Source organism: Eptesicus fuscus, chromosome 20 (genome assembly GCF_027574615.1).
Source record: "Eptesicus fuscus isolate TK198812 chromosome 20, DD_ASM_mEF_20220401, whole genome shotgun sequence".
Taxonomy (NCBI): Eukaryota; Metazoa; Chordata; class Mammalia; order Chiroptera; family Vespertilionidae; genus Eptesicus; species Eptesicus fuscus.
The window spans coordinates 10,726,277-10,746,549 of record NC_072492.1 but is presented as its reverse complement, the minus strand read 5'-3'; the positions used below and the strand labels follow the sequence as shown (position 1 = coordinate 10,746,549).

At 46.0% G+C, this 20,273-nt stretch overlaps 1 protein-coding gene and 1 non-coding gene across 4 annotated transcripts; one reads left to right on the top strand and one right to left on the bottom strand.

The window, feature by feature from the left end:
• Nucleotides 1-467: 467 nt before the first annotated feature.
• CNTROB (centrobin, centriole duplication and spindle assembly protein) lies at nucleotides 468-18,628 on the top strand. Of its 3 annotated transcripts, none has more exons than XM_028128327.2 (19): nucleotides 475-1,268; nucleotides 2,056-2,140; nucleotides 2,387-2,468; nucleotides 3,071-3,227; nucleotides 4,561-4,677; nucleotides 4,889-5,005; nucleotides 5,344-5,442; nucleotides 6,890-7,126; nucleotides 7,474-7,620; nucleotides 12,659-12,792; nucleotides 13,341-13,466; nucleotides 13,691-13,853; nucleotides 14,805-15,063; nucleotides 16,273-16,427; nucleotides 16,705-16,768; nucleotides 16,942-17,112; nucleotides 17,267-17,393; nucleotides 18,116-18,188; nucleotides 18,436-18,628. In XM_028128327.2, exons 1-19 carry the CDS (start codon nucleotides 987-989, stop codon nucleotides 18,559-18,561), a joined length of 2,721 nt encoding a protein of 906 aa, XP_027984128.2. In that variant the 5' UTR covers nucleotides 475-986; the 3' UTR covers nucleotides 18,562-18,628. The 3 variants fall into 3 exon arrangements, with proteins under 3 accessions (XP_054565535.1, XP_027984128.2, XP_027984130.2); XM_028128329.2 differs by having other exon boundaries at nucleotides 476-1,268; nucleotides 3,104-3,227; XM_054709560.1 differs by lacking the exon at nucleotides 18,436-18,628 and having other exon boundaries at nucleotides 468-1,268; nucleotides 17,079-17,112.
• A 511-nt stretch (nucleotides 18,629-19,139) lies between these two features.
• LOC129147502 (U7 small nuclear RNA) lies at nucleotides 19,140-19,202 on the bottom strand. Its single transcript, XR_008554869.1, has one exon. It is a non-coding gene; the product is annotated as a U7 small nuclear RNA (small nuclear RNA).
• Nucleotides 19,203-20,273: the final 1,071 nt, after the last annotated feature.

Genomic DNA, 20,273 nt, shown 5'->3' with positions numbered 1-20,273 from the left:
ACATATGTCTCCTTTTGCCCCAGTTGACCCCCTCCCACGGGAGGGATTCTAGGGAGCCTTGCCAGGGCTTTTTTGCTTGGAGGGGGTGTACAGGAGAGTTGACCCTGGGTAGACCGGTGCAGTGGGCGGAGAGGTGCAGTGGGCAGAGAGGTGCAGGGGGCGGAGGGGTGCAGTGGGCAGAGGAGTGCAGTGGGCGGAGAGGTGCAGTGGGCGGAGGAGTGCAGTGGGCGGAGGGGTGCAGTGGGCGGAGGAGTGCAGTGGGCGGAGGGGTGCAGTGGACGGAGAGGTGCAGTGGGCGGAGGGGTGCAGTGGGCGGAGGGGTGCAGTGGGCGGAGGAGTGCAGTGGGCGGAGGAGTGCAGTGGGCGGAGGAGTGCAGTGGGCGGAGGAGTGCAGTGGGCGGAGAGGTGCAGTGGGCGGAGGGGTGCAGTGGGCGGAGGGGTGCAGTGGGTGGAGAGGTGCAGTGGGCGGAGGGTGCAGTGGGCAGAGAGGTATGGGGAGCCTAACCTCCCTGCCTCTGAGACTGGAGCCAGTTGACTGGCAAGTGAGGCAGCTGGATGGAAATTAGGCCCTTAATGGATTTGGGTTTTTTTCAGTTTGCACGTCTGGGTGTGGGGGTTTAAGAGCTGAGTTGACCGGTGATGCAGCCTGTGCAAAGTTGATCTGTAACGTTCAGCACTAGATGAACTGCAGAGGTGCTTTTGCCCCACGGTTTTCTGTCTCCACTCCGTCCTGCATTCCCCTTTTCCAGTTTCCAGGAGCTGTGGAAAGAGATGCTTTTGCTCTCTCCCATGACCGGTGGTACGGGTGGGAACCTTTCCTCTAACCAGAAAGCCTCCATACCCTTCTTCACCAACGTTCCTTGGCTTGGAGCCTTCCTCCTTTCCCCGAAATCTTCCTTTTCTGTGCATTTTCCCCACTGGACTCTCCTAAAGCAGAACCTGGAATTCCCAGCTCTGCTGTCTCCAGTTTTCTCTTCCCTGTACTCATGGCGACATCACCTACCAGTCCCAGTTCACCTCTCCGGGCAGAGGATCTCCTGAGTGATTCATCAGAAGCCCCTGGGCTGAACCAAGTGTCCTCGGAGGTGACCTCCCAGCTCTATGCTTCTTTGCACCGCAGCCGGCAGGCCGAGGCCACCGCCCGAGCCCAGCTGTATTTGCCCTCCACCGCCCTCCCGCCTCATGAGGGGTTAGACAGCTTGGCCCAAGAGCTGAGTCGCAGTTTGTCGGTTGGATTGGAAAACAACTTGAAGAAAAAGATGAGGGAGGTGTGTCTGGAGGGGACCTCTAAGGTTTTGGGATTGGGGGTGATAAACAAAAAGCTTTATTGAGATTTGAACTATTGTTGGATTTCAAATTCCTTTTAAGTACACAGTCATGCTTGTTTCTGGAATGTGTATGAGGGGGAGAGTGGCCTGGGACACCATCATCTGGGACATCGTGAAATTTCCCAGTGTTTTCTTTTGTCAGCAATACCTGCACTGTAGGCTAGGTTGCTGTGCTTTGAGTGGGATTTGGGGACTGGGGGTGAGGATAAGTTTTCTCCATCCTAAAAAGTAACTAGGGGCTTACGGATAGAGCAACGTATGCTAAGAGCCTTCCAGCTCAAAACTGTTTTGATTGTATGGTTCAAAATTAGGCATGTAAATAACAAAAGCATAGTTTAATAAATTGAACATGTTACAGAGAAGATAGTTATTAGTGTTGCATAGAAAAGATCTCAGAACCAATTTGCAGACTGGTTAGGTCTTCCAGAGTTCGAAAAGCTGATAGCCATGGGCTACACAGTCATTCGGCAGGGTATTTGCTCTCTAGTCGGCAAGAATCCTCTCCACGCTTAATGTGCCAGATCAACTTATTTACACGACCTGTCTGGCTTCTGTACACATTTGAGTGTCTGACCTTTATTGGGTCAAGTTCTCCTGTTCTTGCTTTTCTATGTGCTGGAGCAAAAAGTATTGGGTTTTAGGGGGTACTGGATGCCATCTACCCTGGCAGTGGTTGAATATATAGATTATTCAAGTTGCTTCTGGTTTCTGTGTTACTTTTTTCTAGGATGGTTCCAAGCATATCTTTGAGATGGAAAGCGTTCGGGGCCAACTCCAGAGCATGCTCCAAAACTCACGTGATACAGCCTATCGTGAGTAAATCCCTTCCCATAAAGGAGAACCTAGATTTACGGGATGGGAGAAAGCAGAGAGAGGAAGGGGCTGCGGGGAGGACCTAGACCTCTGACAAGATTTCGGGCGGAAAGGCTCCCTTTCCTTGGCAGAGGGGCCGGAGGGGTGGGTGAAGTAAAAGGAAGGCGCTCCGCTCTCTTCTTCAAGTGGTCCCTGTTCCCATCCTTACCTGACCCTGGCTGTGGGGTCCCTCTGCCTCCCTGTAGGGGATCCCCTTACTCCAGGTGCTGGTTCAGAGAGACGGGAAGAAGACTCCTTTGACAGTGAAAGCACAGCCACCTTGCTTAAGTGAGTTCTCCTTGGGATTCTTCTAGCTTGCTTTCTTGGAAAGCCGAGTGTTCTATTCCTTAGCTCGTCCTTTATTGCTCTTGTTCCTCTTAAGACTTAAGACACTTGTCACTTAGCTTTTAGTTTTATCCTTTCTCTCCTATCTTCTACTCCCTTTACGCCTCCCAACCTCTAGTCCTCCTTCTCCCAGGAGAGTTAGCTTGCTTCTGCTGAGACTTTTATCACAGGAAGTATGGCATAAAGGAAGGAGCACTATAGAGTGAATCATAGAACCTACGTGCTATTTATGGTTCTAATAGAGGCCCAGTGCATGAATTCGTGCACGGATGGGGTCCTGCTGGCCCTGATCGCGGTGATCAGGCCGGCGGGGGGAGGGGCCGCGGGCAGTTGGCTGGCCGGCCCCACCCCCTGGTTGAACTCCTGGTTGAGGGGACAATTTGCATATTAACTTTTTATTATATAGGATCACTATCTAACTTAAAGACTTCAGCCAAGTCTCTTGCCCTTTCTGAGTTTTAGTTTCCTCATTTGTAAAATGTCACGGTTGGACTAATGGGCCTCAAAGTTTTCCCAATCTTAATATGTCTACCTGGTTTGCTCAGCACCCGACCCCTGCAAGACTTATCTCCATCTAGCTCAGCCCAAGCCCTGGAGGAGTTGTTTCCCCGTTACACCAGCCTTCGGTCAGGACCCCCACTCAACCCCCCGGATTTTCAGGGCCTGAGAGATGCACTGGATTCAGAGCATACCCGCCGAAAGGTGAGATATTAAAGCTTCCTTTTGAAAGTAGCAAAGATTAGAAAAGGGCTGAGTGCTAAAAAAGGCAGAGGGCTAAGGGCCCACAAGCTGGGACTTTGCTCAAATGGCTCTTCAGGGAACCTTCTTTCACCATCCTATCTAAAACGGCACACCTCTCCAGATATTCATTACTCTCAGTTCCTTCATATAGCTCATCACAATCTGCTATATCTTGCTTGTTTTGCCCTTCTAAAAAATCTAAGCTCCTTGTTCAGCACTGTCTTCCTAAGATTTAGAACATACCTAACACAGAGAAACACTCCATAAGCATTTGGTGAATACACAGTGAACTTTGTTTTCTTGTACAAAGGCTTTATAGCTGTTGATGTAATGAGCTTTATCTCTCTGCACCTTAGTCTGTCTGAAGTGGGAAGAAAGAGAGACAAGGCAGAAGAAAAATCAAAATCATTGATTATGTTGTCATTTTTGGAACTCTGTCTTCTATTTATTTTTCTTTTTTTAAAATATATTTTTATTGATTTTAGAGAGGAAGGAAGAGAGAGATAGAAACATCAATGATGACAGAGTTATTTATTGGCTGCCTCCGGCATACCCCCTACTGGGGATCAAGCCTGTAACCTGGGCATGTGCCCTCACCGGGAACCCATGACCTCTTGGTTCATAGATTGATGCTCAACCACTTAGCCACACCGGCTGGGCTCTGTCTTCTATTTTCTTTTTTCTTTTTAATATATTTTATTGATTTTTTACAAAGAGGAAGGGAGAGGGATAGAGAGCTAGAAATATTGATGAGAGAGAAACATCGATCAGCTGCCTCCTGCACATGCCCCACTCGGGATGCACCCGCAACCAAGGTACATGCCCTTGACCGGAATCGAACCTGGGACCCTTCAGTCCGCAGGCCGACGCTCTATCCACTGAGCCAAACCAGTCTCGGCTGTCTTCTATTTTCAATGCCTGGGCCTGAATGAAAGGCTTTTGCCTTTATCCTTGCTATGTCTAATCATTGCGTTCAATGAGCTTCTCAGGCAGGAATAACTTCCACTCCTTGCAGCGGGGGCTGCTGCACCTCTGCCAAAAGGTCCATAGATCCAGGGAAGGGGAGAGCCTGGAAGCTAGGCCCCTGCTCTCTGAGATGGCAGAGGAAGGTGTTGGAGGCCTTGGGCCGTAAGGTTCCTGCTCTAAAATTCCTGATTTTCCTCCAGACCTATTCTGTTCTTGGGACACAGCCCATTTCCTGTCTCCAGTGCCTTTCCCCCTAGAGGAGGTGGAAAGGTTGGTGCTTGGTCAGACTGAGGATGGCAACACTCAGTTCCCTTATCCTTCTTCCCAGCATTGTGAGCGCCACATTCAGAGCCTACAGACCCGAGTGCTGGAGCTTCAGCAGCAGTTAGCTGTGGCCGTGACTGCTGACCGCAAGAAAGATATCATGATTGAACAACTGGACAAGGTGCCAGGCTAGCAGAATGTGCTGGGTCTCTCCTTGGGGAGCACCAAGGAATAGTTAACGGGGTGGCCAACCAACATCTCTTTGCTCATGCTAGGAGCTGGGGTGTGGGGTGTGTTACTACTGGGAGGAGGTGACTGTTGATCTCACCCCCATGGACAGAAAGAGGGCAAAAATATTATTTTGAAATTCCGTCTGACTTTCCTTTCCTGAGACCCTGGCCCGTGTGGTGGAGGGCTGGAACCAGCATGAAGCCGAACGCACAGAGGTACTTCGGGGACTCCAGGAGGAACGTCAGGCAGCTGAACTCACTAGAAGCAAGCAGCAGGAGGTGGGCAATGTGTTTTACATGGAATTAGAACCTAGGTCACTGATTGCTAGCACAAGGGGAGTAGAAATAGCTCTGGAATTAGGTCCTAACAGATTGACCTCAATCTTGCAGTAACTGGCCTGACAATTCTCTCCTATTTCTGCTCCTTTCACTGTTTCTGTTGTTAAACTTGCATCACTGATGTCTTCCCAGCTTTCCCTACACCATGTAGTCTTTTTGGATCTCAAGTCATTTAGTTAACTCTTAGTTTTAAAGTTTACATTGTTAATGCTTTTTGAAGTATAACATATAGAGATTCCCCTCAGTTCCTCTGTCCTATGGACCTCTCTTCCCAAAAGACAGTAACCCGCCTGGAACAAAGTCTTTCTGAGGCCCTGGAGGCCCTGAATCGCGAGCAGGAAGGTGCCAGAATACAGCAACGGGAAAGAGAGCTGCTGGTAAGAATGCTGGGCTGGGTTAATTCCAATAGAGGCTGTTATGTTAATTACTTCTAGAAGGCTATGGGCAATTGGTGGATGTGGGAGTTCAAAACTTTAGTTACACCAGGGCAGTATTTCTCAAAGTGTGTTCCTTAGAACACTAGTTCTGCTAGATACTCTCCAAAAGGGCTCTGCCACCAAGTAAGTTTGAGAGACTGCAAATTACATCCTCACCACATACATCTGGGGGATTATTTTAAAATACGGATTTCCGGGACCTATCCCCAGAGGTTTCAACTCAGTAGATATATGGTGGTGTTTAGGGACCTAAATATTTTCAGAAATTCCCTAGGTGATTTTGTTCAGCCAGGTTTGGGAATTCTAGTCTAGGGTATAGACAAAAAAGGGATGATACTCATTCATGTTTCTTATTGCTGAAATGATAAGGTGATTACCCATATGAATTAGTAGCCAGGTTTGGAACTTGTTGCATGCATGACACATGCTTGTTACATGCATGCTGGTACTTCAAATCTTAACAGGCTACATCCAACCGTGTTAATGAAGGTTGCTGGTTGCCTAGTACATGATAGTAGGCTGGGTTTTTTATTCTTTGTGGAATTTCTTATGACGGTGATAGCTTTTATATATTGAAAACTTACTATGTGCCAGACACTGTGCTAAATGCTTTACATACACTTTTTTTTTTTCCCAAAGCATTTTCTAATTGATTTTTTGAGAGAGAGGAAGGAAGAGGGAGAGAGAGAAATAACAGTGTGAGAGCTATACATCAATCATCAGCCTCCTGCACTCCCCCTACCAGGGATCGAGCCTGCAACCCGGGCATGTGCCCTGACCAGGAATCGAACCAGCAACCTTTTGGTGCATGGGATGATACCCAACCAACTAAGCCACACCGACCAGGGCCACATACACTTTTTACTTTAATCTTCACAAGGTAGACCCTAATATTATGCCTGCCCATTTCACAGATAAGGATGTGTACCTAAGAACACATAGTAAATGACAGAGCTGGGATTCAAACTGAGGTTTGAACCCAGATTTACCTATTTCTGGAACAAAAGGTCTTATCTAATTTTTTAAATATATTTTATTGATTTTTTACAGAGAGGAAGGGAGAGGGAGAGAGAGTTTGAAACATTGATGAGAGAGAAGCATCAATCAGCTGCCTCCTGCACACTCCCCACTGGGGATGTGCCCGCAACCACGGTACATGCCCTTGACCAGAATCGAACCTGGGACCCTTGAGTCCGCAGGCCGACGCTCTATCCACTGGGCCAAACCAGTTAGGGCTTATCTATTATATTATAATCCTGTAGGCTTGTCAGCTTTTGTATTTTTAATGGACATAATTCTCAGCAGGCACATTGTATGGGGGTGAAGGGGCAGATTGCTGGTCTCTTGAGGGCATGCTGAGGATCTTGGTTTTCTCCTGGGGCTGTAGGAAGAGGAAAGGCAAGCTCTGACCTTGAGCTTGGAGCTAGAACAGCAGCAGTGCCGGGCCCTGCAGGAAGAACGGGATGAGGCTCGTGCTGGGCAAATCAGTGAGCATCGACAGTTGGAGACACTTCAGGTTGCCCTAGAAGAAGAACGGCAGGCCTGGGCCCAGCAAGAGCGCCAGCTTAAGGAACGCTACCAGGCACTGCAGGACGAGGGCCAGGCTCAGCTGGAAAGGGAGAAGGTAAAAGCAGCAGTTGGGCAATGGGGAACAGATGAAGGGCAAACTGATTGAATAAGATGGGATGTCAGAATGTGGGGTAGAGGGGGCTGGGATGGAGAGTGAAGAACTATATGTGAGAGACAAGATGGAGAGTGTAGGGCCAGCTAGAAGGGCTTGGGCATCAAATACACAGAAAATCAAAGAGTAAGATTAAACAGAGATTAGAAACTAGATCAAATGTGAAGGGAGGGAAAGGAAGCTTGGGTTTTAGGGTATGGGGCGGGGGGGGAGGGGCGTGAATTGGGGAATAGAGGTAACCAGGAGACAGGAAATTAGGTATGTACTTAAGTTTATTTTCCCTTTCTCAGGGGAACATGCAGAGGGAAGCCCAGGCCGCCCGGGAGGCCCAGCAGCAGCTGGCACTGATGCAGGCTGAGATGCGGCGGGTAGAAGGAGAGCTGGATACAGCCCGGAGGGAGAGAGATGCCCTGCAGCTGGAAATGAGCTTGGTGCAGGTCAGTGGAAGTAACTCTGGAGCAGCGTGACCTTTCAGGAGTCATGGCAAACACTCACATTTCTAATGAGAACTTTGACTTTTATAGGCCTTTTGTTTTTATGTGTAAAATGTGTGTTAAGGGCAAATTAATAAGTTTCTGAGAGCATGTCAATCTCAGAGACTTCTTTCCCTTATTAGTGGTTGACTTAAGAAGATATTAAATTTCTGGGTTAGTTAGACCAGTGTTTGAACAAACACACTTCTTTCACCTGTCCCATTGAATTGGAGGACTGACCACATGGAAACTAATTTATCATGGAGACCAACGGTAAAGATGTTAGTAACAACTAATAAGTAGCAATTTATAAGCTGCTGTAACTCCTGAATTGGTGCTAGATGTATGTGTGCACTTGTGTATTCAGTAAGCCTGTTGAGTAGCCCCTCCATGTGAGCTCTGTGCTAGGAGCTGGGAATAGCCCTTGCCAACAAGGAGCTCACCAGCTAGATGGGAATTTGTCTAGCACGCACATTTTGAAGTAGTATGGTAAACGATAATTGAGGGTAAGAACTGCTCTACTCATATGTCATTTTCTTAGTAAGGTCTTCTCTAACCACACTGAGTAAAATCTGAAACCTCTGACAATCCATTTCTCTTCCCTGTTTAACTTTCCTCCTAATATACTACATAGTATGCCTTTTCAAATCTTGTTTGTTTTCTATAAGATCCACAAAAGCAAGGATTTTTGTCTGTTTATTGTAGAATTCCAGAATAGTGCCTGGCTTTAGTGTTCAAGTCCTCTATTTCCTTATTGTTCTACTATTATTGAAAGTAGGGTATCGAAGTCTCCAACTATTATTTTAGAACTGTCTATTTCTCTCTTTAATCCTGTCAATTATTAATGTATTTTGGGGCACTCTTAGGTACATAAATGTTTTTAATTGTTACATCTTTTTTTTTCATGTTTTTATTTATTTTAGAGAGGAAGGGGGAGAGAGAGAAACATCAATGTGAGAAACATCTATCAGTTACCTCCCATATATACCCTGACCAGGGATTGAACCTGCAATCTGGGCATGTGCCCTGACCAGGAATCAAACCGGCAGCCTTTTATGCATGGGATGATGCTCAACCAGCTGAGCCACACTGGCCAGGGTGCTAATATCTTCTTGATATAACTTCTTTTGGCTTAAAATTTATTTTTTCCCACAACAATATAGCTCCTGAGCTCTCTTTTGGTTACTATTTGCATGGACCATCTTTTTACTTACAACCTATTTGCATCTATGTATCTAAAGTGAGTCTCATGTAGAAAATACATAGGTGGAGCCGAAACCGGTTTGGCTCAGTGGATAGAGCGTCGGCCTGCGGACTGTAAGGTCCCAGGTTCGATTCCGGTCAATGGCATGTACCTTGGTTGCGGGCACTTCCCCATTGGGGCGTGTGCAGGAGGCAGCTGAACGATGTTTCTGACTCTCTATCCCTCTCTCTTCCTCTCTGTAAAAAATCAATAAAATATATATTTTTTAAAAGAAAATATATAGGTGGATCATAGCTTTTTGTTTTGTTTTATTAATCATAGGCATATACAAAATTCCCTATTTAATTTATTTATAATGATAAATACCTTTTTTCAATTACAGTTGATATTCGTTTGTTTTTAAGACTAATTGCTACAGTCTTTTTAAAAATATTTTTTGATTGATTTCAGAAAGAGGAATGGAGAGGGAAAGATAGAAACATCAATGATGAGAGAGATTCATGGATTGGCTGCCTCTTGCACGCCCCCTACTGGGGATCAAGCCCACAACCCAGGCATATGCCCTGACTGGGAATTGAACCGTGACCTCCTGGTTCATGGGTCAGCGCTTAACTGCTGAGCCATGCTTGCTAACTTGGTTAGGCTTGCATGCACTCTCTCTCTTTTTCTCTCATCCTCTCTCTTCTTCCCACCCTGCTCTTCTTTCTCCCTTTCGCACCTCATATCATTTGAGAGTTTCTTTTGGACATCATGGGAGAATATTCATTTTTTATCATTTAAATTCTTTAAGATTTATTTTATCTCTTAATATATGGTCAACTTTTCTAAATGTTTCATGTGTGCTTGAGAATATGTATAGTGTTTGAGTGCAATTTTGAATGTGTGTCTAGTTTGTTAACGGTTTAGACCATTATAACCATACTAGAGGCCCGGTGCATGAAATTTGTGCAGGGAGGGGGTATCCTTCAGCCAGCCTGCACCTCTCCAATCTGGGATCCCTTAGACATCCCTCTCACAGTCCGGGACTGCTGGCTCCTAACTATTCGCCTGCCTGCCTGCCTGATTGCCCCTAACCACTTTGCCTGCCAGCCTGATAGCCCCCTAACCACTCCCCTGCTGGCCTGATTGACACCTAACTGCTCCCCTGCCGGCATGATCGTCCCCAACTGCCCTCCCCTGCCCACCCAATCGCCTCCAACTGCCCTCCCCTGCCGGCCCGATCAACCCCAACTGCCTTCCCCTGCAGGGCTGAGGGGACTGGGCACCGCCATCTTGTGGCTGTGGGCGCCTCCATCTTGTGAGGGCATGATAGTCAATTAGCATATTCCCTCTTTATTGGCTGTGGGTGCCATCATCTTTGTGAGGGCATGATGGTCAATTAGTATATTCCTTCTTTATTAGATAGGGGTTTTTTCCTATTAAATCTTCATTAGTGTGGATTTGTCTATTTTTCCTTCAGTCTATCAATTTTGCTTTATATATTTTGTGGTTATGTTATTAGATGCGTATAAATTTTAAAATTGTTATGTCATTTTCTGGATATTTTATCCTTACAAGGTTACTATCTTTTATAATAATTTTTGCCTTAGGGTCTATTTTTGCTTAATATTAATAGAGCTATACCAGCCTTTCTTTTAAAAATAGAATTTTCCTGGCAAATATTTTTCTAATCTTTTTACTTTCAGCTTTTATATATTTGTATTTTAGTCAGAGCATTAGGTTCATTAGCATTTAATTTATTTATTCATAGTTGGATCTGTGGTTTACTTTATATCTTATTTTGTCTTGCCTATTCAGTGTTTATTTTTCTCTCCTTTCTTGGACCTTTTAGATTCATTACTTTTTGCTCATTTTACTCATTGACATTTTTCTTCCTCAGCTAGTTTCAAAGTCATAAACTCAATTTCTGTTTGTTTGTTTGCTTTTATAGGGGTTACTTTAGAAATAATATCATGCATACCTAAATTATCAAAGTTTAATTATCAGAGGTAAATATCAAAGACAAAGAAAGGAGCATCAATGCTACATGTATGGCTCAAAGTAGAATTCTCAGAGAACTTTAAAAATTATTTTTAAAATATAACAAAAGTTATCTGTAACACAGGTTCAAATATCTATAATAATAAAAGCGTAATATGCTAATTAGACTGGACGTCCTTCTGGACCAAGTCGGGGCTACAAGGGAAGCTCGGGTCCCGGGTGCCAGAGGGAAGCTGGTGCTGGCAGCCGGGGGAAGGAAGACCTACTCTTGCATGAATTTCGTGCATCAGACCTCTAGTACTAAAGTAAAAAGCATTGATTGCTTCCTCTTATCATACCATTTGGTGTGCCTCCTTCCAGAGCCTTCTCATATATGAGCTTATGGGCTGGTGCATTAAAAATATGTGAACATGCTATGTATTTTCTGCAACTTGTTTGTTTTTTAACCTCAGATCATAGACACCTTTCCATGTCAGTACATACAGATGTATATCATTCTTTTTAATGGTTATATAATATTGCAAGGATAGATGAATCATAGGTTACTTAAGCATTTTTCTTTTGAAGAGATATTTACATGGATACCGATTTTTCACTATGAAAACAGTGCTGCAGTGAACATCATTGTGCATAAGGCTTTGGTACCCCTTCTATAGGACAGATTCCTAAACGTGGAATTGCTGGCTTAAAGGGAATATAGATTAATTTTCATTAAAGAAATTAGGTAACAAGATATCTGGAGTCAAAATCATAGAAACAGAAAGTAGAATGCTGGTTGCCAGGGTTGGGGGAGGGGAAATAGGGAGTCATTCAGTGGGTATTGAGTTTCAGTTTTACAAGATGAAAAAGTTCTAGAAATCTGCACAACAACATAGTTAACACTACTCAAATGTTCACTTAAAATGGATTAAGAGGGTACATTTCATATTATGTGTTTCTTACCACAATTTTTAAAAAAATCTTTAGCCGAAACCAGTTTGGCTCAGTGGATAGAGCGTCGGCCTGCGGACTGAAAGGTCCAAGGTTCGATTCCGGTCAAGGGCATGTACCTTGGTTGCGGGCACGTCCCCAGTGGGGGGGGTGCAGGAGGCAGCTGATCAAAGTTTCTAGCTCTCTATTCCTCTCTGTAAAATATATTTTTTAAAAAAAGAAGGCTGAGGACAGAACTGAAGGAAGCATTCAACCTTTATGGACAGAAGGAAGAAGAGCAATCAGCTGAGACCGAGGAGCAGTCAGACAGAATGAAAACATGGAGATGGTGGCAGGTGGCATCATGGGAGATAAGGGAACATGGTTTTAGAAGGAAGGGTTAGTTTAGGTGGCAGATGTTGCAGCAAGATCACATAAGACTGAGAAAGCACCACTGTTGGCTTTAGAAATTAAATTCTTTGCCATGTAGTATACTATAAGTAGAAATCAGATTTCAGTGAGTAGAAAAAGAAATATGAGAAAATGGAGAGAGTGATAGCCTGGTTCTGCTTTAGGAGGCAGGGACACTGACATTTATTGAATGTCAGGTACTGTTACCTCTGACACATATAATAAATTTGATTGTTCTACCTAACATTATTTTGGTTAAAAAAATACATTTCTTTTGTCCAGAGTCATTTTCAGCTTTGTGTGCATAGAAGGTGTGAGTACTTCATGATCTAAAAGGAAAAGGAACCTCTTTCACTCCCGTGGCAAAGTTCTCGACTTTCATCCCTTGGGTGTGTGAGGGGGAATGTTGGCACATGGATTTTTGTCTACATTCTATCATCAATCCTCTCTTAATTCCAAACAGAATTGAGCTATTACCCCACCTTCCTTCACTCCCAGGCCCGGTATGAAAGCCAGCGGATCCAGCTGGAGTCAGAGCTGGCTGTGCAGCTAGAGCAGCGGGTGACAGAGCGGCTGGCCCAGGCTCAGGAGAGCAGCCTGCGGCAAGCAGCTTCCCTGAGGGAACAGCACAGGTACTTGGACTTACAGGATGCTGCCCTCCTCAGCCACACGGGTGTCGTTCGTGCCCAGCCCACACATCCTGTCCAATCCCTTTATCGTTTTACAACATGTTGGCTGCCTCAATTGGACAAAAGTGCATCTGGGGGACAGCTGCCCACAGGTGCACATAGAGAGCCAGCGGGCTTGATGATTTTCCTCCCATAGGGCGTAGCCTTTACCCAGTAACTGATGGGACAATGAGGAGCTGTGACCTACTCCATCTCCAGAGCTGCCCTGTGGGATCGAGCCTCTTTCCCATCCCAGTCTCACTTCCCTCATCCCCACTCCCCTACCAGTTTTTTCTGGAAATGCTTCTTAAGTGAATCATTTTCCCATAAATCCTCATCTCAGCCTCTGCTTCTGGGGAACCACCCTAAGACACCAGCTTTGTCCTGGTCTCTTTCCTGAGCCCACTGTGCTGTGCCTTCTGGCTGCCTGTGGCTGGCTGTCTCTCACAGGCACACATGCTGGCTTACTTCTGTCTCCAGATTCAGTTTTCTCGTCTCACCTGTCCTCTTAGGAAGCAGTTGCAGGACCTCAATGGACAGCACCAGCAGGAATTGTCCACTCAGTTGGCTCAGTTCAAGGTGGAAATGGCAGAACGAGAGGAAAGGCAGCAGCAGGTGGCTCAGGACTATGAGCTCAGGTACTGGTCCTTGGAGTGTCCCTTTAGGCCTGGTCCTTTCCCTGCACATAGAGCCCAAACTGGGAGTGGTGAAGAGCTGCCCCGCCATAGACCTGTCCTCTTCTGCATCGGCCCCACTGCCTTTCAGGATTTCCGATGTCTTCTGACATTCCATTTTGGTTCCTCTTGTTCCAAGTCTGCTTTCTCAAAGGCTGCCTACGTCAGCTCTCCCGTCTTTTCTTCAGACTGGCCCGGGAGCATGCGCGAGTGCGGGAACTGCAGAGTAGGAACCAGCAGCTGGAGGAACAGCGGGCCGAGCTGGTAGAGCGACTCCAAGCCATGCTGCAGGCCCACTGGGAGGAGGCAAACCACCTGCTGGGCACCTCTACTCGGCCTGCCAACCCCCCAGTAGGCATTTCCCCTTAAGCTAAGCTGCTCAGAGTTGTGTTTCGATCCCTTCTTTAGAAATCTAGCTTCCTCCCAAGGGAACTCCTAAGTTCAGGTCCTTGGACCTGCATTTTTTTTTTTTTAATCTGTGTACTTTTTTTTAAATTTTAATTTATTTATTTTATTTTATGTACTTTTTTAAAAAAAAATCTGTGTACTTGTCTCATCAAAATAAATCTTTTTTCCATGGCCATAGCTCACCCAGACTGGCCACATTGTGTTGGGCCTAACTCTCTCCTCCCAGCCCAAGAGGTGGTGAGGAACACATGATATTAGTTTTGCCAAATGGTAGTTGAATTATGATGTTAAGGGCCAAAATTATTACTAAGTCCTGCCCTAGAGTAGGGTTGAGAGTCTCATCCCTCACCCGTCTTATGTTGGCATCTCCTGCTTCCTTCTTTTAATTATGAAATTTTTATTATTAGCTAAAATGTTTTTATGAATAGGTAGTAGCATGCACATGGTAAGAAAAAAAATCCAAACAGATAAAAAAGGTACACAGTGAAAGTAATCTCCATTCCATATCTGCACCTCAGTCTCCCGGTTCCTCTCTCCAGAAGCAACCACTGTTACTGGCGTCTTGAGTGCTCTCCCCAAAAATGGTAGCCTTCTATACACTATTGTATAATTTTTTATTTAAGTACTTATTGGTGGAACTTAAAATTGTTGCTATATTTTGCTACATTCTATAAATTGCTGCAATAAATATTATCAATCAATGTTTTTGTGCAAATATATCTATAAAACTTCTAGAAATGGAATTGTAAGATCAAAAATAAGCATTTTAAAATTTGATAGATACTATCAAATCCTCTTTTAAGGAAGTTCTACTAATTTGTAATCTGTACCATGTCTTGCCTCTTTAAATGCACTGGGCTTTGACTCTTCTTTCTGCCTACCTCTTATGCCCAGGCCCCAACCGCCTGCCCCTCTAGCCCTGGGCCTCAGGAACGAGAGAAGGGGGAGAGGAGGAACTGGACGATGCCTCCCATGGCCGTGGCCCTAAAGCCTGTATTGCAGCAGAGCCGGGAAGCAAGGGACGAGCTGCCTGGGGTTCCACCTGTTCTCTGCAGCTCCTCCCCAGACCTTAGCCTCCTGCTGGACCCCCCTTTCCAGAGCCAGCATTCCTTCCAGCCCCTGGAGCCAAAGCCAGATCTCACGTCATCTTCAGGTAACTGTGGACAGACATCTTTGGGTTCCCCTTACATGCACTAATTGGCTCCCTCTTACCTCGCTTCTTTTCTGTCTGGGACTTGAGCATTTAGATGTCTGAGTGACCTTGGGTTGCAAGGAGTAGAAATCTACTCAAGTTGGTTTGAATAAAGGCCGTGAGAGCTCATGGAAATGTGATGTAGCTGGACCTAATGAGAACTGGAGTTGGACCCAGCAGCGCTGTCAGGGGCTGAGGCGGCTGCTCTTCCTCCCTTTGGGTTTGCTTGCATGGGCTCTTGACTGCCTCTCCCTGCACATCTGCTTCTCTCTCTTGGTAGACCAGCACTTCCTCTACTCAAGATTTTAGCTCTCATAACTTTAGCTTGAACATGGACTTGACCAGCCAAGACGCTAGATAACCTTATAGAGACCACGGTGTCTGTTTCTTGGGTCCAGTTTAAAGAGATGCAATCTGATGGATTGGCTAACCTTGGGAGTGCGCAACTTGGGTGGATGGGGGTGCTCTGTGTGGTGCAAACATGACAACCCAGGTTGAATTAAGAATGAGGGATGCCCTGGCCAGTGTGGCTCATTTGGTTGGAGTGTTGCCCTGTGCACCAAAAGGTCTCAGATTCAATTCCCGGTCAGGGCACATAACCCAAGTCGTGGGTTTGATCCCTGGTTGAGGTGTGTGCAGGAGGTGGCCGATCAATGTTTCTCACATCGATGTTTCTCACATCAGTGTTCCCCCTGAATATTAGTTTCAATTCTTTAAGTAGTTTATTGTGGTACTAGAGGCCCGATGGCACGAAATTCATGCAAGGGGCTCGGCCCTCACAGCCAGGGCAGCTTGCCTCGGCCCTCGCAGCCCTGGCTTTGTTCAGAAGGTCGTCCGGAAGGACATCGGGAAGGTCGTTCGGCTGTCCGGTCTAATTAGCATATTATGCTTTTATTATTATAGATTTATTTATTTAGAGTTTGAGTACTGCAGCTTTCCCCTTTCATCTACACTTCTTAGAATTCAGCTGATTCATCTCTCAGTCCCCTATAACCCTTTCCTCCAGCTACTTTAATTTTTCGTTATCTTCTCCTTGCTACAATGTCCCTCTTATATTTAATAGGCCTCTTTTTGGGGGGCATTTGGTGAGCTGAGTTGTGGAGGAACCCCTGCCCCTACAACATACATATGTGTACGTGCGCATGCGCACATACATGTTTCATTTTACAGATGGGGCCTTCTCTGCAGTTGGAGCCTTCCATCCCGATCACAGAGCAGAACGGCCATTCCCTGAGGAAGATCCTGGATCAGATGGCGATGGCTTCCTGAAGCAAGGGCTGCCACCCCCTTCTCAGCTGGAGGGGCTCAAGCATTTTTTGCAACAGGTAAGAGAGGGCCCGCTCATCCCACCTTCTTTTTTTCTTCTTCCTTCCTCATTTCCTTTTTCTACTCTAGGAGTCCAGGACTCTGGCTTCATCTCCCTTTTTGGATTAATACTTTGTCCCAGCTTCTTACTCTCTCAGTCTTATTCCTATCTCATAAATCCTTTCTGGAATTTAGCTGACCAACTGTAGCTCTTACTTCCCCAGCTTCTGCTTCCCTCAGATACCTAAGTCTCTTTCTTTATTGGTCCTGAGGGAACCTTACTCTCTTGTCCCCCAGCTGCTGGAGACAGTACCCCAGAACAATGAGGACCCCTCTGTCGACCTGTTACCCCCTAAATCTGGTAAGTGCCAGCCTAAAGAAGGTTGGGGCTGGCCTGGAAAAGTGGGAGTGGGTTGTCTGGGAAGGACTTTTAGGATCTGGCAAAGATGATGGAGCCTAATAAAGGCCAGGGGGCAGGACCTCCTTGGCTCTTTAGCTCATTTCCTGATTCTTTGATCTCTTTCCTTTTGCTAGTTCCCCTGACTGTCCCATCTTGGGAGGAAGCCCCTCACGTGCCACGCCTCCCACCCCCTGTCCATAAAACTAAAGTACCCTTAGCCATGGCGTCTAATCTTTTCCGGGTCCATGAGCTTCCCTCAACCCATTTACAGAGCAGTGGTCCCAGCAGCGGCTCCCCAGAGAGAGGTAAGCAGGTCATGGTTTACTGGGAGACAAAAAGGGAAGGGGTTGGTTGTGGAGCCAGTACGTGGAACAAAGGCCCTTCTGGGTTCCTAGGGAGATGGGATGAGGGCTAGGGAGAGGAGGACTAGGATGCAACCATTACTGATATGCCTCTTAGGTGGAGATGGGCTCACATCCTCGAGGCAGCTGATGGAGATGTCTCAACTGTTACGGCTATACCAGGCTCGGGGGGCACTACCTGCTGAGGATCTGCTGCTCTACCTGAAGAGGCTGGAACAGAGCGGGTACCAGCCTGGGAGGGAAGGGAGGAAGGATTGGTGGGTAGAATCTGGACTGTGGGCAGGCAAATGGGTCAGGCAGGGAAGAGAGGGTTGTGTATGTTGTCCATTGAGTACTCTTGTCCTTTTCTGGGGAAGAAAGTGAGGGTGAGATGTACATCAACAGGTCGTTTCTTCCTATGTCTCTCACTGCTCCCACCTTTCTTTTGTCTCTTCTTTTCTACTTTGTTTTTTTCTTTGCTTCTAAAAAGTCTCTTCACAATGTCTTTCTACCTTAGTTTTGTCTTCTTTACCCTGCAGCTCTTAATTCTGAAGCCTAGACTGTGATTTCCTAGTATAACTCAGTATTTGATTCCACTTATATCTCCTCCTATTTAATTCCAGGTCTATCTTGTTTATTTTTATTCTTTTTTTAAATATATTTTTATTTATTTCACAGAGGAAGGGAGAGGGATAGGGAGATAAAAACATCAATTATGAGAGAGAACCATTGATTGGCTGCCTCCTGTACGCCCCTTACTGGGGGATCGAGCCCGCAACCCTGGCATGTGCCCTTGGTTGGAATCGAACCTGGGACCCTTAAGTCCGCAGGCCGATGCTCTATCCACTGAGCCAAACTGGCCAGGGCTATTTTTGTTCTTAAGAGACAGAGTTGGGGAGCAATTCTTCTATTCAGTGTTGGGGAGAGTGGGAGGAACTGCTTCCCCATCCTGCTCCCTCGTGTGCAGGACTGACAGCCGAGGAGATAACGTCCCTAGAAGGAACGCAGACTCCCGCTTGGGTGAGGTCCCCCGGAAAGAGGTGAGCGCAAGCAGGGCAGAACGTGGGGGATGGAAGGGCTCCCACTCACTGGCTCCTCCAACTGCACACACTCCCTGGCTGGCTCTGTTCTCTGTGGCCTGGCCCATCCCATTCCTGCTCCATTTTCTGTAGTGGCCCCTCCCCTTTGCCGAAAGATGCTGGTCCTCTCCAGGCATGACGCCTTTCCAGTGAGGTGGGGATGAGAGTACACAATGCTGACTGTCTCTTCTCTTCCTTCATCTCTCAGATTCCCTCCCAGGCTCTCCCTCGCCGCCTCGCCGCAGTCCCTAAGAATGAAAAGCCCCCAGCACGCAAGAAAAGTGGACACCCTGCCCCTGGCAGCATGAGGAGTCGGGCGGGAATCTGGAGATGAGCCCCTTGCCCTTTCTCCTCTTGTTTGTGCTCTTATTACTCTTTTAATAAATGCTCGGTAGTCTGTATTAGAGTCTGTGACTCTTAGCAATTGGCAAATGGAGGTTTTGTAGGAAACTATTTTGTAAAGAAACTTCACTTTATTCTGTTTGAGTATGTTTTTATATGTTACATTTCTATTTTATATTCTGTGGAAAAGGACAGGAGGACAGTCTTATGGCTAGATTGGAGAAGTTTTAATGAGCTAAGGTTCAATGTTTAAAGGATAAAACCTACAGAGTGACTAGCTGTGGTTGGCAGTGTAATTTTAAATGATTTTTATTTTCTTTATACGTTCCTGTGTTTTCCAAATTTTCTAAAACAAGTATGTATTATTAATCAGAACAAACAAACTTTTAATAAAAGAATAAGTTATGGAAAGAGTTTGAGTAAAAATTTGATTGTTGGAGAGAGAGATTTTTCTTTCTTTTTTTTTTTTTTTTTTGCGTTGTCCCGAGCCTCGTCCATGCGCACGGCGTTCTCGGGGGCCGAGAACGCCTGGATCACCTCGGCCAGGACCACAAGAACTTGCTTTTTGGGGTGGGCCTTCCGGTGCGAGCCGGAAGACCTGCTGGACAAATTCAAAAAGAGCTGTAAGCACTAGAGAGATTTTTCTTTCAGGAGCAGATAATTATTTTAAGATTTTAACTTTTTTAAAAGAATTGAATTGAGAAGGAGGAAGGGAGAGGGGGTGCAGAAAGGAGAGGAAAGGAGAGAGAGAGAAACCTCAATCGATTGCTTCCTATACACTCCCAGGCCTGGGATTGAACCCTCAACCTAGGTATGTGCTCTGACTGGGAATTGAACCTACAACCTTTTGGTGAATGGGAAGATGCTCCAACCAACTGAGCCACCCACCCAGGGCCTAGGTGAGCGTTTTTAGTGACAGAATCTACTAGAGTCTGTGAGGCCCTTCTGTTTGCTCCTGAATTATTCGGTTAGGCCCAAAATAGATATAATAGGATATAGACTCAAATAGAATTTCATATTAATGAATGTTTAGGTCTTATTTCCTCCCATCTAAAAAGTAACTTCTTAGCCCTAGCCAGTTTGGCTCTGGATAGAGCGTCAGCCTGCGAACTGAAAGGTCCGAGGTTCGATTCCGGACAAGGGACCATGCCCGGGTTGTGGGCTTGATCCCCAGTTGGGGACTTGTAGAAGGCAGCTGATCAATGATTCTCTCTCATCATTGATGTTTCTATCTCTCTCTTCCTTCCTCTCTGAAATCAATAAAAATATTTTAAAATATTACCGTATTTTCCAGTGTATAAGATGACTTTTTAACCCAGGAAAATCTTCCATACGCCCAGTCATCTTATACGCCGGAAAATACGGTATTTAAAAAAAAGTAACTTCCTAGCCCCTGGGAGAGGGAAAAAGGAAAAAGGAAGAAAAGATAAACACACCTGACCAGCAGGTGTATGGGTTCTCCTGCCCCAGCTCCGGCCAGGACAGCGTGGTCACCCGTTCACTCAGGACTGCTCTCGCTGGCAGAGACACAGGCACACTTGCAGAGGAGTAGCACCAGGCTCGAGGGGCTTTCCAAGCTGCCTCTCACCCACCTATGGAAATGTTTGCTTTTCTGCTTTTTACCTCAAATACATAAAATTGATTTGACCAAACTCTGTGACTTATGACACAGTATCATTTTTGGTAGCAGAGGGTTTTATACCA